We start from the raw sequence: 22,432 nt of genomic DNA on the forward strand, positions 1-22,432 counted from the left end.
ACGTTGAAAGACTACTATTATCTAAATACGTTCGGTGAGTCAAAGGACATTTGTAATTTTCTTGACGATATCAGACAGAAGATAATCAATCAGCTTACTGATGATGTAGCAACAAACGGACCTTTGAAATATAACTTGTGGTTGGACTGTATATATGGAAAGCCATATCCGTTCGATGACAAAGTGAAGAAGTGTGCATTCAAGACATCGGCTGCAGTAATTTACAGTTCTAACGATGTGAAGCAAACTGTTAAATACGGTATCCAGAAACTCTGTCAAGAAGAGGTGGACTATGTCTGTAAAGGTTCTGGCTGGACTCTGTCTAGTATAAACCGATTGGAGCTAAGAATTAGTCATTTCACACCGCTGCGGAACTAAATGATTATAAGATTGCTGGCTTTAGCAACTGATCCTGTAGTATAATATATATTATGTAATAAATATTATGTTTGTGAAAGAACTTGTGTTGTTTTTGTTTTTTTCTCGAACCTGTCACTATTATGTTAAATTGTTATTTTTTTTCATCGTCCAGAATCGTACCAAGGACCTAAGTCGATCTAATTAATCAGTACATTGATTGGAAATTTATTTAATGATTTCTGAACTTTTTCCCGAATCTCTAGCATTAAAATTATGAATTACCAATATGTTGGTGTTGATGGCTTATAGGATGATGATGACAGTAGAGGTTTTAATGTCTCTTTAAGAATGTTGAACATGGAATAATGAAATTATTATTTTTTTACATCAAATTAAACATTATTGCATCGATCGGGTATCGAACCAAGGACTGAAACTGATCGAATCAATCTGTAAATTAATGAGTGATTTATTTAATGAATCTTGGAATTTTTCCCGAATTTCTAGCTAAATAATTACACGATTCCAAGATGGCGGCCAAATGGCAAGATGGCGGGTGACACAGCAATAATAAATGATTACTGCACTCTAGCGGATAAGAATTAAACTAACATGGCGTCAGCGCACTCTCGCCGACGATAACAAGATGATGATGGCTACCAGCAGACGAAGACAAGATGGCGGACATGACATCATACTAGTTGACCTTGTTATTGGTGGTGGTAGGTTAGTCTGTAGGTGACTTCCATGGTGGAAGGATCAGTCGCCATTTTTATTTTTTTTCGCCCTCACCGGGTTCGAACCGAGGACTCCGAGCTCCGTGTCGTTAACGTATGTTTTTTAAATATTTTTTATTAAAATTTTATTAATTGAATTTTTTTATAAATTTTAAAAAATTTTCTATTTCATTAAAATTGGATAGTAAATTTAAAGATGGCGGGCGTAACGGAAACTGCAGCGGTGACGTCATAATCCTATAAATGGCTTAACGTTGGCTTGAGTTAAGGATGCTTAAGCCAGTTTTAGGAATTTTCAGCCGCTGGGATTTTTAAGGAATAAAACGGGAAATTTTCCCTCGAAACGGGAATTTTTCCCTCGAAAACGGGAAATTTTTTCTTAAAACGGGGAATTTTGAGTCATTTTGAGTCATTTTTGAGAAATTTTGAGGAATTTTTGCCGTCGTGACGTCACAAATCCAAGATGGTGGACACCGACACCACCACCACAGCCTGAAGCCTGATCTCGGAAATACATTTACATACTACTGATTATGTTTAATTGGATATAGTTCTACAACCACCGCGGCTTTAGTTGCTATAACAATATTATTTAATTGAAATAATTGGGGGTAACACCTTTATGTTCCACATATTTTGTGGCATATTACGAACGCAATTACTTCACATATAAAATAATTTTGCTCAAGCGTACCAGAACTTTATTAGAACTGCTTCTGTTGTGTCACCCGTGTGAAGGGACAGGTTCAAATATGTTCGAACACGCGTGTTTTATTGTCCTGGGCCATCTGTATCGGCGCGGCTACTCGCGACAGAAATGAAGCAGGTTGCGTCTTTTTGATTGCGGCGATAAAAAAAAAGCACTCGTCTGCACATATCAGCACCAAAGAATTGGTGCAACTACGAGCGACTTGAAAGTAGCAGCGACAGAGTGACAGTAAGTCGCCCTTGTGTGAGAGCCCTAAAGCGACGAGACCTAACAGGATGTTAGAGAGACTCGAAGCCGCACTTCGGTGCCGACCCCGCGACGATAGCACGAGGCGTCAGCGACCCGGCCTTCGCGACCGACACCACACGCTACCACCTATGCAGTTACAGGTACCACAAGTTACCGCAGTGACCTTTATTGGTAGGGACCCGGGTCGCAAGGTAGACGGCAAACATTAATACCTTTGTAATGCTCTTTTGATTTATTCACAACTCTCTTCGCCATTCTCCTCTACGACCGTGGGACATTCAACTACCAGCAAAGCAGTAGAGTGATCCAATCACGTAGACTATCTCAAAAGGAGAGATTCCTCTGTGAGGTTACATCCAGATGAAAAAGTAAATTGGGTAGACGATTAACATAGATGAGAATTTCAGCCTGACGTCAAATACGGGTCTCTATTTATTGGGCTATTATTTTTTCCAGCAAATCCTATCAGTTGTTCAAAAAAACAAAATCAGATACGAGAAGAAAGACTAAGTTATTTAGAAACCACACGATACGCGGTTTAAGACCCGAAGATGACCGTTATTTGTCTGGAATCATTGGGCCATGGGTATTTCAATAACCCCCAAATAAAACAAAATAATAATAAAATACTAAAATTCGTATGATTCAACCATATGCAATCCGGATAGAAGGTAAAATCTGGCTGTAGCCAATTAATAAAATACTTTGTCTTGTTTGTACATAAGTGTGAGGAGTCTATTCTAGTAGCATAAAATAACGGTAATTTACTCGTAATTTCAGTAAGTCCATGAAACGTTATTTTCCGAAATGATTTAAGAGTTTAATTAATTTTTATATGGTTGTTTCGGTTTATCTAAACATAAATTCCTTCTAAAGCGCAATAATTATCATCAGCAGCAATTGTGAACCTCGACTATATTCACTCTCGACATCATATTCTTAACACTGCGCTTTTAATTGCGGTTAATGAACTAGCTCAAAGCGTTTATTTTAAAATACGTGGTCGTTAAAAAGTCGTTTACAGCAGTCCGCCTGTGGGTGAAATGGTTTTCTAGATACAGAACTGATTCCAGAAATGACCCACGCGAGTTTTATTACTATAATCATTATGTTCATAATCATACCTACGTTGAGGCTGAGGTTATATTTACAGCTAATTTCACAGAAAATAATGGTGGGTGGATGATTTACTGCAATGTCTTAATACAAAATTAAATTTTCAAATTTTTTGTAGAGGATTTTAATGTTTCTACCTTATGCGGGAGGGCTTAGTGAGGCATGGTTAAGAAACTATGACTAATTAATACAATCTCAAACCTATGTCCTTCAGACTAAGAGTCAAGTACGCTGACCTTTACAACAATAATTTTGGCCAAAACGGACTTTAGAAAAAAGTTGCGCAAATACACGACAATGCCTTACTTTCTTAGTTGAACACTTAATTATTATTGAAATATGATATAATAATGAGGAGAATAAACTAATCTACACAACAGTTATTATGTATTGTGTGGATCTGTAAAGCAAAACATATATTTCAGATAGCCACAGATAAACAGGCTTTTGTACAATTTTAGCACAATCATTCCCCTAATCTGGGAAGGCATCTTAAGTTGTGAAGTTACAGTCTGTGGTATACGTATAGCTACTTCTGCCATTGTTGCTCTGCCAAATGTGTTTATAAACAACTGTATGTGGTTGACAGTGTTCGCAAACAAACATCATGTTATGCAAAAACAGTGACCTTTGACAAATGAGTACCACTGACACAACTTTTGAGAATTTTCAAATTTGCGATGAGTTACATAAGACAGACTATACGTGAGCTGTGAGGTCTTGTTAATCAGCTGTTGCCTGGGTGAAGTGGCTTTATTCCATCTTGGGTTGGACGTCACGGAAATGTGTGAAATAATCTATGGGTTGATGCATTTAAGTATCAGTCTTTCGGCAAATGTTGACCGTGCGTCGCTGCAGACATGATGGATGGCGAGAGTTAAGCACGGAATTTTAACTGGCGAAATTACACTTTGTCTGGTGTCATCCGGTCTTAGCCGTCGCTAAATTTATTGAAATTGGGACTTTATTAGGTTGTCACCGCAGATATGCAAATATCTGGAAACACGTTTGGCGCCGAACCGAGTTGAAATATTCGCCACGGGAAACTAAACAACGCAATTAAAATTTTGCCGCGTAGATCTCGCTTTAGAGTGAAGTTCCGTGATCAGTTTGGCACACTGCCCGTCACCGGCAGCACAATTCACGGGCAGACAAGCGATACTAATACTTTCGAATACACTTTTCCACTTAAAGAGTTTAGTTTATTGCATCCTCTAGATCTTTTACTGTGTGTAAAAGTTTGCACAAAGATATAAGAAAAGTTATGTTATACAAAAATAAAATAAAGTAATCCACTAACAACTTATTAAATGCGCATCGAAACAAATATTTAATCTTATTTTGCATTTTCTGAAACGTGCAGCGAGTTTAGCCGGTAAAAAAACACACACACACAAACAAGAAAAAAAATACACCGATCACAATTTATAATTACAAGTTTATGTATGGCCAAATAAGAAGTCTTTGATTGAATCTTAAAAAAAACTGTTCATTTGAAACTTATGTTTTGATTAAATGTTGAGGTAGCTTGCTTTGTAGTTTGTTTTCTGAGCAACGTTAAGTTTACAAATGGCATATGTAAATGGTTTTTAAATCTTATATTTTTTTATGAAACCATTAATTTTTCAAAATAATAACGTTTTTTTAGGATAAAAACACAAGTACAGTAGCTAATAATATTCTCCATAATGCTCAAGATGCTTTATAGATAAAAAGTGTGCAGCAAGTTTTATACAGAAACCCGCACTCTTTATGAGTGTTTATTATTTTTGATCTTACGATATTTCAAATGTTAAGATTTTATCTTTCGGCCGGACTTCACAAAATAACAAAATTTTAAATTCTGTTTAGTTCATTGAAGCCGGTTCTGCCCCTCGCAAATGGTGGCGTGACGTCGCGTCACTGATAAATTTAACTTAAAATCATTGACGTCAAACCTCAAACCTGTATGTAAAACTTCCTTCACGATTCTGTCTCCACTAGCGTGAAACATCAAATCCCATAGATTGATATTAAAGCAGCTGAAGATATGAATTAACTTCATTCGTATAATGGACTCAAAGAGTGCTCAGTTTTCGTTGCTTGAGATGTTTCTACATTTTTAAAAAGCATACTCTACGCGAGTATAGAGTTTGAAAATACTGAAGCTAAATGCTTATCGAAACGCACATGATGAAAGATGTTCGATTTATAAATACCACGGTATTTTATGCGGAATGTTGTGATGTAAGGTAGTATTTTATTACTCGTGTTTTGGTACATTTTTGGTGCTTGGTATTCAGAATCCACTGAGTGAATACGTGCAGTTAGTTCCAGCTGGGAAGAGGGCGGCTCCAAACAGGGCAAGGCAAGCTCCAGGACAGGGCAAGGCAAGCCGGGCAGTCGTTTGGGGCCCGCGCCGGTGTTTTTGCCTTTTTGTTTTACTTCTTTGTCTAGTGTTCTGTTAAAAGCATGAATATTAACGGGAAAATTTGATTAGCATGTAAATTAAAGTACTGGTCAATACCAATTTCATGATTTAATTTTTAATTTAATACAATTTCTTGGACATAACTCCGTTTTACACTGTTTGACATAGGTAAAAATTCATAAAAGCAAAATAAGAAATAAAGGAAATGAAAACAAATATCAGACACCACAAGACTATCTTCCTTTGTGCTGTCTGATATTTAAGTTTGAATGTGTTCGTTTGTGCTGTCCTCTTTGTGTTGTCCACAATACCTGTTTAGGTTTATCGTTGGGTTTATCTGTTTGATATCATCTGATATCTGTGGGAACGACAGTGCAGGGAAGTCGGTACCCGTGAGTGTCAGCCACATTCCATCCATGTAGACCCTGCCTCTGGCGGGAAACTACGTTTCGATTTTCATGGTCCATGAACAAGGACGTCCTCCGGCAGGTTACACTTATTCTTGTTTATAACTGACTCATGGTCGACAAGGGCGTGTCAAGCGCACATGTATGAGTGCTTCAAGTCTTCTTCCCGCGAAATAGCAGTGTCTTTATCCACTACGAGGGAAATTTTGTTTCGTGTGTAGGGTTAGTAAGAAAAAAAATTCACCTTAATATGAGGCGCAGTGAAAAAAGAAAAAAAAAGGGGGTGGGGGTGGGGGAGACTTGCATGTGAATCGATTTGCGTCGGCAACACATGAGTGATGCATATGAATCGATTTGCGTCAGCAACACATGAGTGATAAACGAGAAGGTTTGATGTGTATCGAAAGCCCTATGGCGTGCGGCGGCAAACTTGAAAGATACTTACATCGGGGAAAGTCAAAGAAGTTGAAGATCAGGGTCATCAATAACCAACTGGAGAATTTTCTTGAGGACTAGCCCGGGCAGGGGAAGAGAGAGAGAGAGTGAGAAAGAAAGATAGATAGGGGTTCAGTTTTGCGATTAATTTTGTGTTTTACGAGAGAAAAAAATTTGGAACAAGATAATATTTCTCTTCCCTGCCACCTTTCCATCTTCGTTGTGCCGTCATTTTCGTCGAAGACACCTTAGCAGTCGGCCACCTTCCACTTGTGTCCATCGAGGAAGGACTCCGTGAAAAGAGAATCACTCGCCACCAGGTAGCTACGCCTCACCTCCACCCCACTCATTCCCCTCATCTTCCTTCTTTACTGTTGATTGTTTTTTCCCCCTTCTGCTGTTTCTCCCGCCTTCCTCCGTTTCATTGTAAATAGCTACCCTTCTCGGCTCCTCTCTCGTGGTCTGTCGGCGAAATCATCTCCGAGAGCGACCTCGCCGGTTGGAATGTTGAGCAGTTCCCGAAGGAGTTGGAAGGCCGTCGTAAATAGGGTGCTATAGTCTGTGCCATGCAACTTGTTTTAAACTTGGCAGTTCTCAAAAGTAGTTACAGTGGCACCCATTTCCCTCAACAGTCACAAAACATTCCACGATGTTCGTTTACGAGCGCTGGCAACCACATGTTTGCAAACACTGCTGGCAGAAGGATACTCTGCTTTCGAGACATGTTGAGACAATTCAAGCTGGTCTCACAATCAGTCGCGTCCGGGCGTAACACGCCCGTCCGTCAACAAGTCGGGCGATTCACAATGATCCGCATGTCCGTCATTAAATTTTTCTACTTTGTTGCTGCAAACTAACTATTTAAGCTTAAATGTTTGAGAAAATTTATCTTGTAAGGTTTGTAAGTTTGGCGATCATGTACACTTAGCATTTATAAATGATTAAACAAACTCTAAACTTTTTAAAAATATTTTTTCGTGTTACCGTGCGTCATTAATTAATTTTGTGTCAGACAATTTTCGTTTCAAATATAAACTTAAAACGTGCTCAGATGTAAGTTAAAAGCAAAATATGGAAGCCTGTAAACAAATAAACAAACTAAAATTTTTTTTAACAAAGGCAATGCCTTTCAGATATTTTTGAGGTTATAATTTCATCCGCCAGTCCGACGAAAGTTAAAGCTAGTCAAGATTTTGATGGACGGACGGATGGAATTTATCGAGCCATCTGATTGACTGCATGTCACTTGATCGACGGATTGACGGCTGACGAACGGAGGAGACGGATGTTCGTGAGTCCAGCTTTACATGACACACACAGACTCTTCGGTAGACAAAACGCACATCACTTTTCTTTTCTTCCTGTCCGCTCGTATTGGGTACAGGTTGCAATCTGCGTGGTCAATTGCAGTTACATAACATTTAGCCTATTCCAGGCGAAACTGTAGCACGGCAAGTACCTCGCCGTTCGTCTTGAGGTTGAGATAGGCAATGCAGTGCACTGAGAACACAGAAATGAGGTGGCCATCCCTGGAGTGGGTGTCTGTTCTGAAGTCGGAGTCAGCTGGTTGGCAATTTGATACCAAAACAATTCGTAGCTGTGTTAAGCATGGAGTTAGGAATTGTCAGGTGGGGGCATGCTGTGACGTAGTGGAAGTCACTTTTTAACATCGCCATCACCATATTGTCCCGCCCAAAACATTGTGGAAATGGTGCTTGATGACATCAAGTGATGATGTATTAGAATCTCATTTGTTAAATACACTTTCATAAAAAAATATTTTAATACACTGCAAGCACTACCATTCAGCCAATGTTTTGGGCGTCTAACCAATGTGGCGGAACAATCAGCTGCAGGAAAAAAAACGGCTTCACACGTTTACCATATAATCATGCAGACATGGCCAACCCCTGGTATTAAGGCTAATATGCCATAAATTTCTTTAGTAGTTGCAAAAATAACTTGCTAGGAAGAATCAAAGACACATGCAAGTACCGTTATTAAAATAGAACTACATTATAACCTAAAACTGTTTTGCTAAGCTAATAGGAAAGAGGGTTGGGATGACGTTTTCATATTGTCTTCAAGTATTAATATGGCAAAGATTGCACACACCAATTCCCTTACTTTTTACCTCCGTGTATTACATTACTACATGGATACTGCGCGAAGCCGCTTTATGTTTAGCTGATGGCCTGCGCTGTATTTACATGACATCCAAGACAATGGCGAAGTGTTGTTTTTACACTGTGGAAGGACTGCATTTTGTAAAAGTGACTGTGTTTAACGAGGGCAATTATGCTTCTTGCTTATTAACCATCGTGCAATAATTTCCACGATGTTTTGGTTGTTCTGCAATATGGCGATGGTGAGGTGGGAAACAACTCCAACTACTTCACAGCATGCTATCTCCTGATTACGTACTAACTCCGTGTGTTAAGGCCCGGTCTCACACGCCATTTTTTTTTAGTTTTATCATCATTACTTTTATTTAAGTTCTATATTTCTAAAATTTTAATTCAATACCTACCTTGCATTCGTTGTTCTGTTACAAATATTTTCAACAGATACTTACTAAATGTAATTTCATGGGTGTAAAAATGCGCGCAAGTGATAATAATTGAGGAGACTTGCACTTTATATTTACACCATTGATATTACACTAAGTGAATATCTGTTGAAAATATTTGTGACAGAACAACAAATGCAAGGGAGGCATCTAGTTAAAATTTTAGAACTAGCCCTTAAATAAAAGTACCTAATGACAAAAAAGTGAACGAGTCTTTTAGTATTCGTCAGTGATGTGTAAACATCTAACCTCGGAAACAAGCAAATTCACGTGTTCTCATGTTGTTCGTGTTGCAAATAAACTTATAATACGAAGTTCGGACACTGAATTTAACGTAAAATTCTTTAAAACATTGCCACCTTCGTAAATATACTGATAAATAAAATATTTACTTTTAAAGTAACATTTCTGGACGCGAATCACACACGCACTTTCTGCGCCGGCCGCTGGAATTCGCTGCCTGAATCGTATACGTTGCTTGCCACCATCACGCGCAGATAGTATCAAGAAACACCTGGAAATTGTATTCTGTTAGAAACGGCTCCAATAAAAGATAAATAGAATTGAAAAAATCCTATACCCCGGATTTGATCATTTTTGACAAGGAATTCGATCATAATACTGTCCATCTTATTAAAATTTACTAAACAGTTAATACAATAAAGTTTCCGCACACGTTAGAAGTTATACTTCCATGAAATTACTAAAATATTTACCTGAAAATTTTTAAAACACATATTAAAACACTAAGTATATGTTTTATATTTGTTTTTGCTTAGACTGAAATCAATTTGGAAATACTTCCTACAAACAAATCTTAACGTTATTGAGCTGATTCAACATTATTAGGGGAACTGTGCCTAATATCGCACCCATTTTGAAAATACTGATTTATTTTGAGACAAATTTCCTAAAAAAATAAGTAACCACGGTTTTGCACATTAGGGTTATTACTGCAAAACATGTTATGTTGGACATAGTATTATTTTTATTAATTCGCAATTTATAACAGAGAAAGAAAATTGATGCACTTTCGTCATTTGAAAAACAGTGTTCCTAATATCGCACTAGTGTGCGATATTTTGAACACCATTTTTTTAAACTAATATATCTGGCACATCTTCCATTAACAAGAATAACTAACACATGGTTCAGTTTACATTGTTCTTATGCTGGTATATTGCAAAAGAAGAGTTTCTAATTAAAACTAAATTTTAAATGTGCATTTTCAAACTAGAACAATGAAATAAATACGAGTCACGTAAATCTTCAAAAAATTTGTAGCATTTCCCTTCCAAACAAAAATCACATATGAATGAAGTGTAATCATCTGTTCCTGAACACTCTTCATGACACCAAATGCGACAATTTGAACAGATAACCCATTTCCCCCCCTGCCTGTCTTGTAAATACAACTGGTTGCAGTAAGGACACACATAATCTTCATCATCACTATCTTCTTCATCTGTGGAAACTGTCAGATGTTCAGCCATCTCTTCTTCACTTGATTCTGAAGACAGTGATATCTTCGTCTTCCGTTTCTTTTGTTTGTTGCTCTTGTTTTCCGTAACAGATTCCTTCTTGCTAAGAGTTTTGCGTGTCTCACAACTTCTTTTTTTCTCTCGTGCAATATTCTTCTTGTAGCCCATGTACAGCTGTTTTGTCCTTCCCTTAATAGATATGTTTTTCACATAATCGGATAGCTTGTTTTTGTAATGCTAACTTGTCAGTACGGCAGCAGGGCAGGTTGGTTGACCTCTCCCTCTTGATGTTTTTGTTTGGTTGGATTTCAGAGAAGGCACAGGTGAAATGTCAGCAGGACCTACTAGAATCCCTGACGCCATGATTGTGCTTGGCTGAGATGATGAACAGATGTCACTAGGACTTTTATGAAGCTCTTTTTGGATAGACCTACTTGATGTTGATAGGCCTAACGACTGATTTCCTTTGTTTTGTAGTGGCGGTGTCGTATGAGGTTTGTTTACTTGATCGTCATATAGAGGGTTACTGTTGAGCTCGCTAACAAACTCATGTTGACCGAAAATGTTGCAGTTGCAAGGGAACAAACCAGTTTTCTTGAAACCACTTGTAGCTGTTGCAACAGTAGCTGCCTTGTTGTAAGCTTCTCCCAGAAGTCTTCCAACTTGATAGTGAGTTACCACTCTGCCTACATTTTGCTTGAGCCAAGTTTTTATTGCTTGAGCAAAGTAAGTTTTCAGGGGCAACATAAATGCAGCATCAAGGGGCTGCATTTTGTGTGTGCAGTGGGGGGCAAACACACATTGTGCACACTAATTTTCACGAGCAAGCTCCAGCAGTTGAAGATTTCTGGTATGGGAATAATGTCCATCAAGCACCAATATGACAGGATCTTCTTTGTTAGGCTTCACAATGGCCAAGAACTGCTGTTAGAACCACTGAAGGAAACTGTCAATTTTTATCCAACCAGATTTATGACATACAGTTATAGAACCATTTGGAGTGCCATCAAGCAGTTATGGTTTCATGTTGACTCTAGGAAAGACTAGACGTGGTGGGGCATAGTGACCCGAGGCATTCATACACGTAACTACAGTCACCAAGGAACCTCTTTCGGCAGAAGATACTGCTCCGACCTGATGTTTCCCCTTTACTGAAACCACCCTACTAACTTTGTGCTGCACAACAGTGAGACCTGTTTCATCATAGTTGTAGAGCCTATTTGGGGAATGTTTAATAACATCCATCAATGGCTCAAAGATGTCAAAAAATAGGTTAACATTTTCTTGTGTGAACCCTCTTATTCTTCCCAGTGATGTTGCTTGGTGTTTTCTGAGGCTAAGTTGTGGATGTCTCTTCATGAATGAACGTAGCCATTTCCATCCCGCTGCTTCTTCTCCCTTAGAAAAAGGATGACATTTACCATTCTTTTCTGCCAGTTCCAAAGCCATTCGTTTAATGTATTTAGCTGTTAAGCCATAAAACCTAACCTCCATTTCCAATGTGTACCTTACTGTAAGCTACACATCACAGTTCATTCACTCAGATAGCATTACAGGCAGCCTGCTTGCATTAGTGCATGTGTGACTAAACAGTTTCTAGCAAGCGTGCCTTGAAAAGCCTACAGCAGGCATGAATATAGAAACCAAATACTTTTAGATTATTAAAATATTTAATTGTTTTATCGGCCTAACTTTTGTGGTAATCGTACCTGGACGATGATGTCGTTTGGCGGGTTTTTTTCGGGAATTCAACGTTATCCCACCTTTAATTTCGTTCTCATGATATTTTTCATCTGCTTTCAAATCCGCACTGTTCAGAGCCACCAAAATCTCTACTAACTTGACTTTAGGTATAGTATGCTTGGTTATAATGAACACACACTAAAAATATCAAAGAAATAAACCATTTTATAAACCCTAAACGAAACTGTTTTGTTTCTTACTAATTAGAAAAATTAAAACGCCATAACACATTAAGTGACTTACAGTAGCCTACATTTCGATACTTTATTCTTCATAAAAATGTGATGAAAATAGAAATTAGAGAATTTTAATCAATGCTAACAATTTTAAACTGTTTTTGTTTCAACCAATGTATCGTTTACTATTTTCAAACTACACAAAAGTAATTTCAATAGTTAGGTATTTTTCTAATTATATTACATATTTTGTTTTATATACTATGTAAGTAACATGCCTCATACAATAATGTATGATATCTAACTAGATAATGGTGTAATGCAGGTTGCATTGTATTTTATTAAGCTGCTAGTCGTAGAAAATTTAAGATATTCCTAATATCGCACCATGCTATATTAGGACTACTTCAATGTGCGGTATTCGGCAAATGCAAGAAAAACAAAAGGCGGCCATTGTTACAAAAAACGTAACTTCAATTAAAATAACCACTCGTACTAGCAACACTTTGGTATTATGACACGCTATTTATATAGTCAAATTGTAAAAACCACATACCTTTGTTGTTGAAACAAATCGAAGAAGTGACCCCTTACAAATATTTAGCTCACAGTAAAAAATTCATTCTCTCCTAGCACACGCAAATCTTTGTGAGGACGCTATATTCTTCCACCGACACGATACTTTGCCCGTAGCAACGATTTGTGCTTATTGCCGCTAGGTTGAAGCACATACCGGCCGAGATACCATGGGGTGCGGAATTAGGAAGCGGTGCGGTATTAGGCACAGTTCCCCTATTATAATAATGTTCTTAAAGAAAGATTTTCCAGTGACGAGATTCAAACCTCGCCACTTTAGGTTAAAAAGTGCGTGCCTACCGCTGTGCTACTAAGCCGATTGGGTATTTAAAAGGAGAGTATATATCATCATTATTGTAATACCAGTTTTCTTAAGTAATTAAAAACTTGTAATTACTTTTTACTATGACTATTTTAGTTTACCAACTATATTCCAGGGTAGTTTCACTTATCAAAAATTTACATTTGGCACACCAATACGTTCGGTGTGTACCCTAATGTTTTCGAAAGTGGCTATAATACGGGCTTATGTTGCTACACGTGAATCCGCCATCTTGATAGCACATTTCCGTTCATCGAGTTCCATTCTATTTTCACGAAATTACTCCTACTAAATGCCGAATACCTAGAGCTAAAATGTTAACACATCAAAAACGGGGAAAATATCCAACATGGTGTGTAGTGCCTGGAACCTCGATGGCGCGTGGAAGTTCTTTCAGCGACGTTCGAATTTCCCCCCGGACGCCAGGCGGTTAGCGATGCGTTGTGACGAAAGGGAGAGAAAGGGTGCTTCAACCAGTTTCGTAAATTGTTTTCCGTCCGATACGATCTGTTTCGGGTAGTCGCTCCTAGCCGGCCGCCCCGCATGAAGGCACGTGTAATGGACCACGTTAACCTGGAAAATAGAGTATGACGCGCAGTCAAATATTTCAATGCTCCCGGGGTTGGGGGGACTATTTTTTTTTTTTGGGGGGGGGGGGGGGCTGGTGATAGTGGCGTTACTCTACCCTTCCGATCTGAAGCTGGATATTGTCTTACTTTAAACTAATTGTAATACCCGGCGTTGCCCGGTTAACAATATATCGCAAGCTTAATGAAACAAAGACCCATCACCCTATCTTATGCGTACACAGTTAGGTATATTTTCTACTAAACGAATTTTGTATACAAAATTAATTAACGATACAATAAAATATTTAAATAAAACACAGGTCAGAATCAAAATTTACTTAATTTTTGAGGCTGAAAATTAGTAGTGTTCTGGTTGGTTACTATTAAGTAAAAAAAATCAATTTTCATTATGTTTTATTTTTTATTACAGTTTTACATTTTTCGTTACATTTGCTTGTATGCTGTATTGTTCTTTTTGATCCGCTCTAGTTTGTTGCTAAAGAAAACAACACTGATAAATGCGCGCCCAACTTCGCCTTATATACCTTCTAGGATCGATATTTATGGAATGTATCATCTAAAATTTTCGGTTTCATAACATTCTACAACATTCTGAATTTCGCGAAAGTTGCGAAAAGTTATTGAAAGCAGTGGAACATTCGAGAACACTCTGAAATATTCCAGAATTTTCGACAAAATTTAGGAACAACTCTAAAATTTTTTAGAAAATTCTACGAAATTCTGGAAAATACGAGAAGTTTCTCGAAAGTTTCAAAACTTTATAAAACATTATGTCATGTTCGTACATCTTTACCACCCACTGATACACGTCGCTACTCAGTGAGTCTATTCTAAAACATCCTAAAACATTTCCGGGCTTCTCATGAGAAATCAAATTTTGTTAAAAAGAAATTTTCACCGCCCATTCCCAAATCTTTTATTGTCAATGGGAGACCGAGGGATATCTACCACCATAACCGCGAGTGGGGGGCGTGGATAGTTGTGGAGAAAAGTGAGTGCTTACGAACACACAATTGACTTTTATATATGAATATTAATTTATCGTTTCGTTAGTCTAATGACTTTTTCGATAAAAGAAACCTTTCTTCATGTACTTCTCACAAGAAGACTCGTTGAAACTCCTTGCAGTCTAAGGCGGATCCAGACAGTAGCTTGAGGGGGGGGGGGGGATGGGTAGTTGAGAAAACTGTTATTGTACAATGTGAACCTATTCTTTCATACATATACGGAACGTTGTAGACTGTCACTTATTTTCACTCACTTAAAATAATGTGGTGCAAAGCGTGTTTACGTAATAATTGATGCTATGTTGTTTTGAGTTAAAACAAATCTTACATTTGTATGGGTAGGGGGTATTTCTCCTTCTCCACCTCTTGGATCCGCCCCTGCTTAAATTGAATATTATAATTACGTATGTTCCTTTATCTCACCCACTCCATTGACTTTGTGCCTTCCCCCCCCCCCCCCCCAGTACTTCACTGGGTTGGTTGGATACGCTGGAATACAGTGACGGAGTGAATGGGAACACTTCGATTAAACCCATGGGTCATTAACAGCGCTTTCGCTCGTTTTTTCCCCCCTTCAAAAAAATTCAGTGGTCACTACGGCGGAGTGGTCATATCGCACGTCTCTAACCAAAACGACCTGGATTCGATTTGAAGAGGGGCCAGACCCACATCCCCCCCCCCCCCCCCCCGCCCGCAAGTGGGGGAGACATGGCGGACATTGCCAGTGGGTTTTCTCAGGTTGCTCCCGGTTTCCCCAGCAAAGCGTTTCCTCGCTGCTACGTCCTGCTGTTTCACCCCTCGTCCATACCTGATGGCGAAACGCTGAACCCAAATATATTAGTTAAATTCTCATGATGTTTGAGATTATGCAAGGTTTGATAAAAAAAAATACGGTGAATTAATTTTCATAACAGCAACTGCTGACGCTACATCTGTTTTAAGTCATACGGCATTTAGCCTGATCCGTTGAGATAGTCAGTGTCACGTTTGAACAAGCTGTGACTTGTCAGTCGGCTTCCAGAGCCGGCAGATTGAGGTCGTGTTTACCGTGTCTGTCGCGCATCATGGGTAGAGACCTGGAAATATCTCGGATTCTTCTGGTCTCAGGGTAGAATTCATTCATGGGTCAGCTCAACCCATGTTTGATTTCCCATTGGTTGAAATCTTAGCGAGAACATTTTTATCCTTGTTAACTGGGGCTACCTGATCCGCCTATTTCTCTCCTAGCTGGGAATCGTTGGCTCACAGTCGAAGAGGGGCGTGTCCAAATAACTGCGGTCCAATCATAAACACAGAGCGAGAGTGTGAAGGTTTACATTTTAGCTTGTAACTTAATGAATGCGAAAAATTTCCGTATCGTATCTCTAATCATTGATTTCAAACAACGTGTTAACATTAAATTTTTTTTCGCGAAATGGAGACTAAAAAAATGGGCCGTGCTGAAAGGAAAACGTTTTGAAACCATTCTCGACACTGAGAGGGCCACGATGGAGCAGCTGAAGGACCTTTCGAAAAACCTTCCAGAATTGATTCCAATCATGGAATAAACATCGGGATGAAAGCGTATCGCTAGCCAATGAGAGTATTTTTAAGGATATTAGTTAGAATTTTGATGTAATTCGTAATAAAATTATTCACTGTATTTTTTGCACACACCTCGTAGTTTTGGCAGAGTTTCATGATTTTTATGACGGGTTGTGAAACAGTTATGAAGTGGAGAGACATGTGAATCGATTTTACCTTCAAGAATCGATTCATATAATTTTCATATTCAACGCTACCTTTAATTAACAATGAACGATTTTTATGTGACAGATTATCTTGAGAGGTAATCTGTTATAAAAAAATTAATGAATTTAAGTATTTTGTTTTTGGAAGAGTTAGCTAGCCAACTAGTTACCATTATCTTTCTCAGAAATAATGGAAGCATACTGAGCCGTCAAACTTTAAACGTCGATAGAGTTACCTGTGAGAAACCTCACCCGTGGGATATACTCGGTTGTTTCCGAAATAAATTTTGCTAACCTTCCGAATAGTTGTAAGTACCTATCCTTACATAATCAACGACGCATCCTTTCGGAAAGGACGAGTTGTAAGTACCTATCCTTACATAATCAACGACGCACCTTTCGGAAAGGACGAGTTGCTTGTGTACTTATGGACTTTGAGGGATTTGTGACCTTCCGTTTAGTAAAATTGAGTCGATAGTCCGTAGTTGAACAGACCAACTGCAGATCTCATTTTTGTCTGTATATTTATTATGAGTTGATTTAGAAATAATTAAATATTGTTTTGAAATAGACAGTAAAGAATCTGTAAACACTAAGTAATAAAATATCGTCAAAAATGTATTTTTATACATCAGGGTTTTTTTAATTTTTTTTTTTTTTTAGCCTGGAGATAATTCGGACAACCTTTCTCGTCTTAGTTTCTCACTAATTGCAGTCTTTGTGTCTTTGGAGCACACCTATCTGTGCGCGAATGCGTGAGAGATTGGTATTAATGTCGCAGGCCTACCATCTTATATTAGCAAAGAATGACTTTTCAAACATATTACATTACAGCAGATGTATTATTCTGATTATTTTTTAGTTACATTTGAATTAGTATTTTGTTAAAACCTTATCTTAAAGATTTAGTTAGATTTAAAGATTTTAATTATAATTTTAGCTTCTTGTATCATGAAATCCTGTTCAGTTATTATTTATTGTAAAGTTGTTATTATTTAATGTTACTATAGGGAATACTTTAATCATTTAAGTGTAAGAAAAGGCATATTTCTTTGATTGCCGCACCAATAGGACGATAAATAAACACAAATGCTAATCAGAAGCAAGCTGTTAGAAATTACAGTAAATTTACGATCTTTTCAACGAAGAATTTACGTCAAGTAAACTAAATACACTAAGAGCTCTTAGTAATTTCAGATAACTGGATGCAAAATAAACTGGACAAAATAAACACTCGCTTGTATGAAAGAAGTGTGTTTTTGCTGTAGACTTGACAAGTGTTTTAAGGTTTTTTATATACCAATATTATTATTGTTGATTCGTGTCTAAAGTGAGACCTGACTATTTACGAAAACGTATGCAAATTTACGAAGGGTCTCTGGATGGGAAGCTTACAGTTTACAGGGATGAGAGCCACACCCGAACAGTTCCGAAGTTCTCCGAAGTTTGCCGATCGCTCGTGGAATGTATATATATATATATATATATATATATATATATATATATATATATATATATATATAGCACGAGTCAAAGTGCCCCAACCCCCGCATGGTAGACTCTTTTCTACTCTGACCAACTCTTCATCCAGACCACCCTCTGTCCCACACTTAATGCATGCAAACTGCCCTCCGCATGACAGAGACCAGTGTGTGTACGCAGAGTTGAGCTGGGCCCAACCTACCTCTAGTTAAGGTCTAGAATTAAGAATGAGGGGAGTTAGTTACGGCTTCAATCGCTGCCATGGCTGGCCAATCCGCTCCTAGCACACGATGCATGCGACCCTTCCCTGCATGGCTAATCCCAGCATGACTAGGCGTATAGGCTTCGGCCTGAGACGCACTTAGTCTTCCCTAACCCGTACCCTCCCAAATACATTTAGTTTTAGTTAGGTTAGAAAAAATAAAAAAAATTTGTTGTCTGTAAAGTCAGTTTACGGACGATAGTTTAACGTGACAACGTCATAACAAAACATTGATGAAATGATTGCATACTTTTATTAATAAAATTGAATCATTTTTATTGAATTATCACTATTTTGTATGGATACAAAGAAGGAGTGAAATGAAATCTACAATTTAATTGATAAATTTACTTTTATTTGCACTCATTAATTCAAATATGTTTATTACTTTAACGAAGAGATTATTTTAACTAAAACGTTTATACATGTTCGCTATTTAACTTCTTCCAATCTGTGTTATTCTGTTAATGATAGGACGGTGATAGGAAAAGTAGGAAACGAATGGGAGTGTTTCAAGTTTAATGTGCCTCGAAAAAGTCAAATCGATGGTTTTTCCAATCGAGTGGAAGAGAGATAGATGCGGCACAAGCCTACAATGAGCGTAACGGGACACAGCGTAACGGGACAACGTGCGTAACGGGACAATGTGCGTGACGGGACACCTTTTTCGTGCGTGCAGCCGGCGTTCATCGATTTATTCGACGTCACGTCAAAAAATAATAATAAATTGCAAGTATTTATATATTTTACGGTGATAACAGTATTTTAACTAACGCCTATTTAACATAACCAACTTTTCATTTTAGTTACGATAACCTAACATAACCTCCAGGAAAAAAATACGCGACTATTATTTATTACACTGACCAAACCTAACACAATCTAACCGTTTACTTCGGTAACTTCGGTAAAGTACGGATATGTTTGATTTTCCAAACTTTCATCCCTATTTAACGCCATTAGGGGATGAACTTTGTAAAATCCTTCTGTAGAGGGATAAATAGTAGTATAGTGTATTTTGTGTATATATGTGTAAATAGATAGTATGATAGAGATGAAGTAAACAATATATGTATTTATATATCAGCTGTGATGTGTGTGTACTATGTAAGACTGCAAAGACACCACTTAATACTATTACTGTGTTACTTGTAAGCATACACAAATAAATAGTAAAATAGTGTTATGCATGTTGTAAAACAAGATTATTCCATTATAGAAAATAATAAAATAACGAATAGTAGCTGCTACTATTTGTGAATCTATGTAACTTACATTTAGTAAATTGTAACTCATGTAGTGTCAGCTTATGATATAACTTAATTTATTTATATCACTAACACATTGTCACTTTTAGAATAGGCCAGGTACAAACAAAACAAAAAAAAATCACAGAACAATAGTACGTGCAAAAACAGGATGGTGTCAATATTAAGATTTTACCTTCACAATTGTTTTATTTATACTACATATAAAAGTATCATCGGGACCTTCTACAAGTCTGCTTGAATAGAAAAAAAATATTATTTTAACTGTCTAATTGAACAGTCTGTGTTTGCTATCTTTCAAAAATAATTCTGTATTATATTACCCAGGGTATATTTCAAAAATAAATTATTTTTGTCCACGACTAGCTAGAGGTTTGCATGAAAAACTAATCCCTAGGACCTCTAGATCTGAACTCACAAATCTGCAAACTATTATAGTTCAATACCAAAATAATGTCTGTGGTGCGAGTATTGTGAATAATATTGGAACATAATATGAAGCTCCTTAAAATATTTTAATAGTTGATTTGCAATACTTCAGCAATTCTAAAATGCCTGTTTAATTCAGTCCCAAAATTGTTAATAAATATAATAAAAAGGCTCACCGAACTCTTCTAGTAATGGTTATAACATATAGAACCATTAACATAGCCACATATGTATGTATGCAAAATAAATCTTGATGTATTTGCAGAATTTCTACACCAATATTACTATAGCTTGATGCACTTCAATATTCTATGTTAGTGTGCTAATCAGATCAGGAATTGTCCTAAAACCCAAATAATTCCTTCAAAAACTGAAAGATATGAAAACTAAGGTCTTCCATCATGGCTTACAAAACTTTATATGTTTTTTACTGAAGAGAATTCTCCCATATCTCAAAATTTCAAATCTACAATCCAAACATTAAAACAATACTCATAGTTAATATCAATCTGTATACGGCATGGAAGTTTGATACTATTATAATTATAAAATTAAAGTTCTGACTCTGTATAAATACTATGCAGTAACATATAAATACACAGAAAATTAAATAATATTTAATACAAAAGACTTAATATCCGAAACAATACCTGAAAATACGATATTACTGAATGTAACCAATAAATTTGCCAAGGAGAACATTTTAAATTCAACATATTACCAACTACAAACATAACTTTTTAGATCAGTTCAAAGAGAAACTAACTGTAATTACTGATAAAATAAAATGATACCTAACTGGATTGACAGATAAATTAACAATATAAAACTTTATAGGCAATGCGTACACTTCTTTAGTGCTCATCTACGTTGAGTAAGGAACTCCTTGCGAAATTTCGTGCTTTTCGACCCACCGGTTTAAGCTGTGTTTGTCTGTCTGTCAGTGTCAGTGTAGATAATAGAGAAGGTATTTACGACAGAACACTGAGCGTCTGGATTATGTTTAATAGAACTAAGATCTACAACTACCGCGAACTATGTCGCTGTAGCAAAGTTATTTCATTGAATTAAATTCCAAATATGTATGTGTCATGCTCCTAATTATTTCAACGAATTAACATGGTAGTTGAAAAACTTCATTCAATTAAACATAATCCTGACTCTTAGTGTTCTATCCTATATACTTTATTATTTACAACAAAAGTGTTGTTCAGCTCCAACATCAAAGGCGTATATTAGCCATGGGCAGCACTTTAGTTAATAAGTCGTATATATATATACACATATATGCTTTTAACTTATTTTGTAGTAACGAACCTGCCGCCCAAGTATGTCGGGTCGAATTCAGACTCACTCTGCACTGTCAAACATTTTCACCTTAATTTTACGAAGAACGCTGGTTACGAATTGTCCAGGTATCTTCGTAAATTTACGGACACTGAGTTCACTTACCCTGAACATGAATCCAAACGAATATTCTTGATGTATTAACATAACATTCAAAAACTGTACACATGTATTTTCTACGTGTGTGTTTGTCAACCTCTGTTTAGCACGAAACACACAACTTGGAAGGTCGAAACACAGCCTAGTTTGCAGGGCCGGCGCGTCCATATAGGCGAACTAGGCAACCGCGTAGGGCGCCAAGTAGCTGGGGCGGCGCAGCACGACACATAACGATTATTGAAACTAGATGAAAATGGATTTTTGTAACAGTTTGGAATGTTTATATTGATATAAGTAATTATTTAAAGTCCACGGTGACCTGTTTATGATTTGAAATAAGTAAAAAAGTAAAAAAAAAAAAAAAAAAACACACAAGCCTGCTTACATTTGATTGTTGACAAAATCTTAGGCTTACGTGATGTATTTTGAGGCAAGGAAAAATTTTTGGGGGGTTTTCCGGCGGGGAGGGGGGGGGGGGGAGTTGCATTAAGGTTTTTCGCCTAGGGCGCCAATTTACCTTGCACCGGCTCTGCTAGTTTGTACGAAGATTCAGTTGTTTGAAATTACGAAGAACTGTTCATTTATTTGAGGTTGGACTCTTGGTTGGAAGTGAGTGTAGTTTTGTAGCAGCGCGTGTGATTCCGCAGCCTGCAACTGCAACGGCTTCTCGAACCGCTGCTTCTTCGACAAGGATCTGCACGCGCGCTCGGGCCACGGCGGCCACTGCCTCGACTGCACGGGCAACAGGGACGGGCCCAGCTGCGAGCGCTGCCGCGAGAACTACTACGAGCGCGAGGACAGCTACTGCATCGCCTGCGGCTGCGACGAGACAGGTGCGTGCACACTGCAGTGTCGTAGCTTGTAGCTGCGCACGTCAGCGAGCGTGATCAAACAACGATCATTATTCGATCATCTTTTCCGTGGTTTG

At 37.6% G+C, this 22,432-nt stretch overlaps 1 protein-coding gene across 2 annotated transcripts in view; it reads left to right on the forward strand.

The window, feature by feature from the left end:
* The window catches only part of LOC134546223 (laminin subunit gamma-1), a 617,689-nt gene that overhangs the window by 508,071 nt on the left and 87,186 nt on the right, over window positions 1-22,432 (forward strand). For both annotated transcript variants that reach the window (XM_063388849.1, XM_063388850.1), the window contains one exon: window positions 22,152-22,337. In XM_063388849.1, the coding sequence (XP_063244919.1) occupies window positions 22,152-22,337 (186 nt within the window). The remainder of the gene's footprint in view (window positions 1-22,151; window positions 22,338-22,432) is intronic.

The sequence above is a fragment of the Bacillus rossius genome, chromosome 1 (assembly GCF_032445375.1).
Source record: "Bacillus rossius redtenbacheri isolate Brsri chromosome 1, Brsri_v3, whole genome shotgun sequence".
Taxonomy (NCBI): Eukaryota; Metazoa; Arthropoda; class Insecta; order Phasmatodea; family Bacillidae; genus Bacillus; species Bacillus rossius.